This window comes from Vulpes lagopus, chromosome 11 (assembly GCF_018345385.1).
Source record: "Vulpes lagopus strain Blue_001 chromosome 11, ASM1834538v1, whole genome shotgun sequence".
Lineage (NCBI taxonomy): Eukaryota > Metazoa > Chordata > Mammalia > Carnivora > Canidae > Vulpes > Vulpes lagopus.
In genome coordinates this window covers 65,911,636-65,920,530 of record NC_054834.1, presented here as the reverse complement: position 1 = coordinate 65,920,530, position 8,895 = coordinate 65,911,636, and the positions used below count along the sequence as shown (strand labels likewise).

General features: G+C 54.1%; 1 protein-coding gene across 5 annotated transcripts; it reads left to right on the top strand.

The window, feature by feature from the left end:
* Window positions 1-307: 307 nt before the first annotated feature.
* Window positions 308-7,873, top strand: NR1H3 (nuclear receptor subfamily 1 group H member 3). 5 transcript variants are annotated; one of them, XM_041723441.1, is made up of 11 exons: window positions 308-372; window positions 617-819; window positions 1,761-1,841; window positions 2,304-2,492; window positions 2,913-3,179; window positions 3,401-3,609; window positions 3,716-3,895; window positions 4,043-4,142; window positions 6,973-7,086; window positions 7,300-7,394; window positions 7,588-7,873. In XM_041723441.1, the coding sequence occupies exons 3-11, from the start codon at window positions 1,799-1,801 to the stop codon at window positions 7,732-7,734; spliced, it is 1,344 nt and encodes a 447-aa protein (XP_041579375.1). In that variant the 5' UTR covers window positions 308-372; window positions 617-819; window positions 1,761-1,798; the 3' UTR covers window positions 7,735-7,873. The 5 variants fall into 5 exon arrangements, with proteins under 5 accessions (XP_041579375.1, XP_041579377.1, XP_041579376.1 ...); XM_041723442.1 differs by having other exon boundaries at window positions 321-372; window positions 672-819; XM_041723443.1 differs by lacking the exon at window positions 617-819 and having other exon boundaries at window positions 315-372.
* Window positions 7,874-8,895: the final 1,022 nt, after the last annotated feature.

Below are 8,895 nucleotides of genomic sequence, written 5' to 3'. Positions count from 1 at the left end.
CACCGTGGACTGGCATCTGGGTCACCTGCCATCTCCGCCCCTACCCCCATCCCAGGCCTGCCACTGCTCTTCACCTGGCCACTTCACATCTCGGTGGCCCCCTGCAGGGTACCAACACTCAGACACCGTGGGAGGATAAGCACCTGCTTCTCCACCCCTGGAGTTCTACCAGTGTGGCCGAGGCCTGGGGTGAGTGGGGAGAGCCTTTTGGCCTCATCCCAGAAGCAGAGGAGGAGGAGGGAGGCTGGGAAAGCAGGCTGGGGCTCGGTGTCGCAATTCTGGGCAGTGCCTGGACCTTTGCTCTAAGAGGTGTCTATGGAGGGGAGGGAACACCGACTCTGAAGGCTGCCGGGATTGGGGTAGGGGTGCCTGGTAGGTAGTCCTTCTGTAAGAGCAGCTAAGAGCCACCGGGGTGAGGAGAGGAAGGGGAGAGACGTGGAACTGGGCTGGTCTACAGGGAAATGTGACTGTCATGGTTGGGGGCAGGGGGGCAGGGGTGAGGCTGGGCTGAGGGGGCGGGCAGGCTGGGGAGGAGTCACCATGGTGGGGAAGCTGCCTCCTGGGTGTGGGGACGGCGGCCAGGGCTCTGGTCAGTTGTCTCCGGTCTGCCTAGCAGGAAGGAGAAGTGGCCCGACCCCTTGGCAGTCCCTCCCCTCAGCCTTTCCCCACAGTACTTCCCTGGGGCTCCCGTCCCTCACTTGCTCAGCTCCGACTCTGCCAGCGTGAGGCCTCCAGACCAGGGATTGCACCATCCTCCCCTCCCAGCAAGGGGGCTCCAGAGACTGCACCAGCCAGGAAGTCTGGTGGCCTGGGGATTCGGTGGGTCCACTCCTCAGCACTGGCCTGGGGCTCTGTGTGTGAGTCTGGAGTGGGAAGGGGTCACCCTGTAGAACTTAGGGGTCTCTGGGGAGAAGCGAAGGACGATGATGGTGATGGCAGCCCAGGCAGCAATAGGATAATAATTCCCAAGGGGTTCTGGGGGAAGGGGTCCTGGCTGTGGGATGGAGTGACTCCTAGAGGCAGGAGGTTTGTGCTGGGGCCCTGGAAAGTGACAGCACTGAGGGCGTCTGACAAGCAGTGAGTTTCACTGGGCGAGTGAGCCTCAATCCCATGCCCTAGTCCTGGCCAACTTTGGCTGTCCCCCGTCCTGGAGTGAGGGGAAGGGCTCTGAGAGAAGCTGGGCAGACGTGCCCAAACCCTCTGTGATAGCCTGGAAGGGCCCCTGGGGAGAAAAGGTGGCAAGGTGGCCAACAGCTAAGACTTTGAAGTCAGAGAGACCAGAATTGGAATCTTGGCTCTACCATTGCCTAACTGTGTGGCAATAGGCAATTTACTTAATCTCTCTCTCTCTTTTTTTAAAGATTTTATTTATTTATTCATGAAAGACACAGAGAGAGGCAGAGACACAGGCAGAGAGAGAAGCAGGTTCCATGCAGGAGCCTGATGTGGGACTAGGTCCCAGGACTCCAGGATTGTGCCCTGGGCGGAATGCAGACGCTCAACCGTTGAGCCACCCAGGTGTCCCTACTTAATCTCTTTAAACCTCAGTTTCCTCATCTATAAAATGGGCATAAGAATAGCCATGACATCCTAGGCTTATCTAGGGGAAGGCATAGAAAGCTTTAGCACAGGCTGCTGGATACATACACAGCAAGTGAATGTTAGCGGGTGTATTGGTACTCGTAGGATCGGGTAGAGAAGGTTGCTGAGGCGAGAAAGGAGCCCAGTTCTGAAGACTGTAATGTGGGTCATTCCTGCAGGACAGCCTCCTTGGTAATGTCCAGGGCTCCAGGAAGAGATGTCCTTGTGGCTGGAGGCCCCTGTGCCTGACGCTTCTCCTGGTAAGCCACTCCAGCCCTCTCTGCACTCAGGGCCCAGGTCCTCTCCTCCCTCAGGAATCAGCCTCCTGCCATCCCCCGGAGGGCATCCCAGAGTTGATTTTGGTATTGCTTGCCTCCTGCCCGGACTGCCTATCCGTGGGTCTGGTGCCGGTCCTTCTCAGCATGGGCTTGCTGCTGGGGAGAGCTGGCATGTCTAGTGCTTACCAGCACTGGCTTTGAAGAGCGCTGAGCTCTGCAGTGGACGCACGCCAGCCCCTCAAGGGGAGGAGGGTTAACATCCTGAGATGCAGGGGTCTACAAGTGACCAGCCCCGAGAGCCGCACAAACCCCAGGGTCCTGAAGCCTGTGCCAGCATTTTGCTGCCCTCTAGGGGTAGAGATAAGTTTCCAGTTTCCCAGAACGTGAAGGAAGGGGATGGGAGGGACCTGAGACCCCCTTGTGCCTCTCTTTTGGGGGGCCCAGACTCGGCAGCGGAGCTGTGGGAGCTCGACACACAGGATGCCAGCAGCCAGGCGCTGGGAGGCAACGACTGCGTCCTTGGGGAGGAAGCCGGCACTCCCCAATCTGCTGGGGGCTCTCTGGGGGCAGGGCTGCAGGCACCAGAGCCCACTGTCCTGCTCCCCGGAGTGGATACCCCTCCAGAATCTGCAGGTGAGGAGCTGTTGGATTCGGAGGCGGTAGGGGCCCTCTGGATCTGCGAGGGGTACCTTGGGCCTATTTACCCCTATAAGATCATGGTTAAGTCCAAAGGCTTCGGGTTCTATTAGACCCGACTGCTCCGAGTGTGAATTTTGTCTCCACTTTGGGCCTATCTGAGCCCGTTTCCTTATTTGTGAAATGGAAATAGTAAATAGTACGTGTCTGCTAACGGTTGTGAGGTCGATGTACATAAAGGGTTCGGGCAGGACCTAGGATGTATAGCACTTGGCACCTGAGACCTACTTTCTCATAACGGACAAGACAGCCTACTGTGAAGGGAACAAAGGTCACTGGGCGCTAAGGGCCATGGCCACCTGGGCACCGAGCTTTTTCCTTGGAGAAGAACATTAATAGGCTCTCCCCTGTACCCAGAGCTCCGTCCACAGAAGCGGAAAAAGGGGCCAGCCCCCAAAATGCTGGGGAATGAGCTGTGCAGTGTGTGTGGGGACAAGGCCTCGGGCTTCCACTACAATGTGCTGAGCTGTGAGGGCTGCAAGGGATTCTTCCGCCGCAGCGTCATCAAAGGGGCGCGCTACGTCTGCCACAGCGGGGGCCACTGCCCCATGGACACCTACATGCGTCGCAAGTGCCAGGAGTGCCGCCTTCGAAAATGCCGCCAGGCTGGCATGCGGGAGGAGTGTGAGTGTCTGGGGATGGGAGTGGGGGGAAGAGGCTGATGGGCAAGGGGTGCCAGGGTATGAGGCCAGACAGGCAGCTGAGCCTGCAGGGCCTAAGTATGGATTAGTATCTCTTTCTTCCCTTTACCCAATGCTCTCGGCTTTTCTGGAGCCTCAGACCACCCCTCTGCCCCATCCTGGCTGCTCATTTCCCCTCCTCATGTCACACGACCCTGTCCTTAGGCGTCTTGTCAGAAGAGCAGATCCGCCTGAAGAAACTGAAGCGGCAAGAAGAGGAACAGGCTCAGGCCACATCCATGCCCCCCAGGGTGTCCTCACCTCCCCAAGTCCTGCCCCAGCTCAGCCCAGAGCAACGGGGCATGATTGAGAAGCTGGTGGCTGCCCAGCAGCAGTGTAACAGGCGCTCTTTTTCTGACCGGCTTCGGGTCACGGTAACCAGGGGAACTGGGGAAAGGGGGCTGTGCTCAGAGCACTGGTTGGCTCCTTGATATCTGACTCAGTGTAGTTCATTTTTTCCATCCTTGCCCTTCTGGGTAGCCTTGGCCCATGGCACCAGATCCCCAGAGCCGAGAGGCCCGTCAGCAGCGCTTTGCCCACTTCACCGAGCTGGCCATAGTCTCTGTGCAGGAGATCGTTGATTTTGCCAAACAGCTGCCTGGCTTCCTGCAGCTTAGCCGGGAGGACCAAATCGCCCTGCTGAAGACCTCTGCAATCGAGGTGGCTGGCGAGGCCGAGGGGTGAAGGGAGAACCAAGGCGGGACCGTCTCTGGCAGGGGCTTCCAGACAGCTGGGTGGGGAGCGCAGGTGCCCCATGCCAAGACCGGCCTTCCGAGCCCCTGTTTGAGGTCTGCTGCTTGTGTGCAGGTAATGCTTCTGGAGACATCTCGGAGGTACAACCCTGGGAGTGAGAGTATCACGTTCCTCAAGGATTTCAGTTATAACCGGGAAGACTTTGCCAAAGCAGGTAAGGACCAAGATCAAAAATGGCTTGGGCGGGGTGGAAAGACACTTCTTGTCATCCGGCTCATAGTGACTACAGAGACACAGGCCCAGGCTTTGGGTGGCTGTACGGGGAAGGTTCCACTTGTTTTTCCAAGATAGAAAGTCAGAGTGGTGTTAGGCCTCTCTCAGCTGATCCAAATAGACTTCTGTTCTCTGTTGCATTTACCTAGTGGTCTTCACACAGTGTTTCAAGGAGCCTGGCCTGTGGGTGGGGGCTTCCATAGAAGTGTCACCTTAGAGGAGGAACAGTGACACAGGAATGTCCTTCATCCTCTCTAGCCAAACGAGAAACCATTTTTTTTTTTTAAGATTTCATTTATTTATTCATGAGAGACACAGAAAGGCAGAGACATAGGCAGAGGGAGAAGCAGGCTCCTCTCAGGGAACCTGATGTGGGATTTGGTCCCAAGACCCTGGGATCACGACCTGAGCCAAAGACAGATGCTCAACCGCTGAGCCACCCAGGTGTCCCAAGAAACTCCATTTAATATTGTGCTTCTGCATAATGTTTTGCTTGAAGAAAAGATTTCACAGCTAGGGAAAAAAAAAACTTGAAAAGCACTGCACTGAGCCTTTTAGTATCTACTGATGGCCTTGGTTGTGCTTTTTGAGGATCTTGGGGACTGATTTTCCCCCCTACTCTTTTTCAGTTGCTTTTTCTGATGAGTTGTGGAAGAGAAGCTGAAACATGGCAATTGTAGGGCAGTTTTCGGATAAGAGTGAACACTCCCATCCCCATGCTGCACCTGGAGTGTTTTCTCCAAGAATTAGTTCCCAGGACTTCTTTTTGCTCCTTGCTTGCAGGCTAAGCAGTGTTGGTTTCCTCATATTCAGTTGCTGGTAATGTTTGTGTTATTGGGGGGCAGTGGTGGGAAAGAATGGAATGCTCACAGGGTTTTGGAGGGACTAGAACTTCAGCTCAGCAGGAGACTGAGTAGTTTAACACCTGAGTGAGTGGGTCTGTAAAATAGGGCTCATGCTGTGTCTCCATTCTCAGGGTTGGCAGGTCCTGGTTTCCAGGGCAGAACTCATAAAGTCCTCTCTTTTTTCTGGCGACACAAACCAGCTCATGTGCCTCTTGTTCCCACACAGGCCATCCAGTGAGCTTTCTAGAAAGGCTTCCTTAAACAACAGGGCATGGCCGAGGTCTATTGGCATCTCTTGCCTTCTGTAGTGCCAGGTGTGCCCCTGGATTGTGTAGGCACCTAATGGGGCAACTTGAGGACTTTTTCCAGCTTTAACAATCCAGCCTTGCTCCCTTTATCTGCCTGTTCCCCAAATGCTGCTTCCCCAGCCCTTCTGAAGCATGGTCTCCTCCTCATCCTTCCTAACATCCTCCTTTCTAAATCCTTTGCCATTCTCATGTGAAGAGTGTTCCTTCAGCACTTGCAGACTTGTGCCATCTGAATGCACCTATTTATAGATTCATTTATATAAGCAGTTTCGAACCATCATGTTTGCCTTTTTTAAAAAAAGATTTTATTTATTTGACAGCAAGAGAGCACAAGCAGGGGGAGCAGCAGGCTCCCCACTGAACAAGGATCCCAAGGTGGGGCTCCATCCCAGGACCCTGGGATCATGACCCAAGCGGAAGGCAGACACTTGACTGAGCCACCCAGGCGCCCCTCATGTTTGCCTTTCATTTCTTTTTTGTCAGTGAGGTCTTGGGTAGGAGGAGCAGGGGCTCTCTTTTGTCAGATCTCCGTCCTTCTGTACATCACTACCATATGCTGCATGCAGTGGACAGCTAAAGATGTGCACGTACAGTGCTGGGGTTGTCCATTCAGCAAGCGTGAGCAGACCTGGCAGGGTACACAGCACAACTCCAGAACCTACTCATCCTCTCTGTACAAAGGGGCCATTCACAATTTGAGGCTTAACACCTCACCAAGAAAGGCTTTATAAAATGGCGCTTGTCCATTAAATGTCTCAACACACACTTGATAAACATCAGGGTGAAAGTGCAGGAAGTGACTAATCAAAAAGCCTCAAATGGAAAAGTTAGCAGATGGTTGCTAAAAGAAATCAGAAAGCCTGAGGGACAGGGAGGGGTGGGGAGACTTTGTGATGGCAGAAGTGTGCTCTAGATGTTATGACTTTAGGTCAAGGTGTGTTGAACTTCACTCTCAGCAAAAAGACTGGTTCTATTTTTAAAGTTTTATTATTTATTTAACAAACGCTTATATAGGAGTTACCATTCTAAGGACTCATTATGAGGTTGGTGCTGTTATTATCTTCCATTTTACAGATGGAAAAACCAAAGCCCAGAGAGCTTAGATAACTTATGTAAGGTCACACAGCCTAATAAATGGCCAAGCCAGGGCTCAAACCCAGGCAGTCCAATGCCACAGTCCATGCCCTCAACCACATTGCTGTGTTCCTGCTGGGACGTGAAACCTGAGGCGTATCTCTAGTATTCAAATAAGGCCAATTGCCAGTGAAAAAGTTTTCTTTGAAAACAAAAACAAGGGTTTTTCTATTTCTAGTAATGTGGGGCCCCGGAGAATTGCAGTAATAGCAGGTATTATCATTTACTTCAGTACCTCCTTGTGTGACAAACACAGCACTATACATGCTTTGCATGCTTTGTGATTTAACCGTCAAAACAGTCTTAGAAGTTCAGATATTCCCATCCCACAGATGAGGCTTAGAAAAGAAACTTGCCTAATGTTACCCAGCAGAGCCCTGGAGACTTCTTAGTTCCTAATAGTTCCCATAAGTTAAGGAGTTGGAGGAGAGAAGGAAGTTCCTGCTGCTGGTGCTGCATGCCCCACTCCCTTCTTCCTCCCCAGGGCTGCAGGTGGAGTTCATCAACCCCATCTTCGAGTTCTCCAGAGCTATGAATGAGCTGCAACTCAATGATGCCGAGTTTGCTTTGCTCATTGCCATCAGCATCTTCTCTGCAGGTGCGATGAGGGGCAGAAGAGAAAAGGAGCAAGAGACTTACATCAAGTGGGGCTGCAGGCCCCACAGGGCAGGAATTGTGGGAGTGGGAGCCCTCCATTGTTGTGCTACCTGGGGAGAGGGTGGGGCATGTCCCTATTTGGGGGGTTGTGATTTGGGGTGTGGCACTGAGACCCTGGCCACACCTGCTCCTGACCTCTGTTGGTGACCTATAGACCGGCCCAATGTGCAGGACCAGCTCCAGGTAGAAAGGCTGCAACACACTTATGTGGAGGCCCTGCATGCCTACGTCTCCATCCACCACCCCCATGTGAGTCTCCCCAAGTTGCCTCCTTTTCTCCTCCCCACAGGCTTATCCCCAGACACCCCTACTTCCCCTTTAAGTATCCTTCCCTGACTACATCTTGCACAGCTAGTTCTCTACCCATCCCACAATTCCCCTATCCTTGCCCCCCTTCCCTGGGGAGAGACAGACACTATACTTGTCTCTCTCCTTCCCTCAGGACCGACTGATGTTCCCACGGATGCTAATGAAACTGGTGAGCCTCCGGACACTGAGCAGTGTCCATTCAGAGCAAGTGTTTGCACTGCGCCTGCAGGACAAAAAGCTTCCCCCACTGCTCTCTGAGATCTGGGATGTGCACGAATGACTGCTCTTCCCCCCCATATCTTCTGTTTTCTGAGGCGCCTGCCTGCTTCCTAGAGGTGAAGCAGATGGAGAAGGGCAAACATTCCTGGGAGCTGGGCAAAGGAGATCCTCATTGTGGCATTAAAGGAGAGTCAAAGGGTTGGGAGTCTGTGGCTGCTGGGCAGTGAGGGTCCTGCCAACACTGTGCTCCATTTGAAGACAGTACTGAACCCAACCAAGTGAATGGATCTGGGGGCCACTTTGCACAAGATTCTCCAGGGCCCTGCCCGTCCTGCCTCCACCGCTTCCTGTTTTCCCCACAGGGCCCCAAGAGAAATTCTCCACTGTCATTCTGTGGCTCAGCCATAAATGCCTCGGGGCTGCCTCACTGATAGGTCTGGCGCCGTGTGTACAGAAAGACCACAAGGAAGGTAGAATGAGAGAAACTATTTCTGGACCCTGCGGGTGGGGGCATGGCCATTGGGGTGGAAACCGACCTTTAGGGTCCGCCTCCAGCGCTTAAGAGGGAGACAAACCACAGTAACAGCCTTGGCAGTGAGAGGGGACCTCCTTCAACTAAGCCCGCCCTACTGCGGCTTAGATGCCCCCTTCCCCTTTAATGATCCAGGTGGGATAGGGTTCTCTTTCTCAGGGGGGAAGGGGGGTGAATTTTCAGCACAAACACCCCAGCCATGCATGCACCTGTCTTCGTGCGCGCCCTCGTAATGCCTCGGGTTTTCCGTTGGTACCTAAAAAAAAAAAAAAAAAAAAAAAAGGAGGGCCCAACAGTCAGTGCTGTAGGGCCCCAGGCCCTGAAGACCGCGAAGGAAAGTGCCTTGAGGCCAGGGGAGGGTTGGGGCTGTCAGAGGGACTGGACTCCATTTCCCAGCGGGTACTGCGGCACCGTTCACGCCCCCTGCGCTCTGCGCGCTCCCGCGTAGGTGAGCCGGCGGCCACGCCTTCCGGCCTCGGCTCCCACCCCCCCGTCGTCCGTGAGTTGGTAGGCTCCACCTCCGGGCCCGCAGGCTTTGCAGCCCAGGCTGCCGGGCACTTCCAAGCCGCGAGCGGGGGGGTGGGCAATGGGGGGGGTTGAGGTGTGGGTGACGCTCAGAAAGTCTCAGGAGCAGTTTTATGTTGAGAAGCCGCTTCCACGTTAATCCACAGTTCGTCGAAAGGGGCTCTA

Coding starts and splice junctions, on each gene's coding strand:
- NR1H3 (XM_041723441.1), top strand. CDS start 1,799: ATGTCCTTGTGGCTGGAGGCCCCTGTGCCTGACGCTTCTCCTG. Junction 1,842..2,303: donor TGTGCCTGACGCTTCTCCTG/GTAAGCCACTCC, acceptor TGGGGGGCCCAG/ACTCGGCAGCGGAGCTGTGG. Junction 3,610..3,715: donor CTGACCGGCTTCGGGTCACG/GTAACCAGGGGA, acceptor CCTTCTGGGTAG/CCTTGGCCCATGGCACCAGA.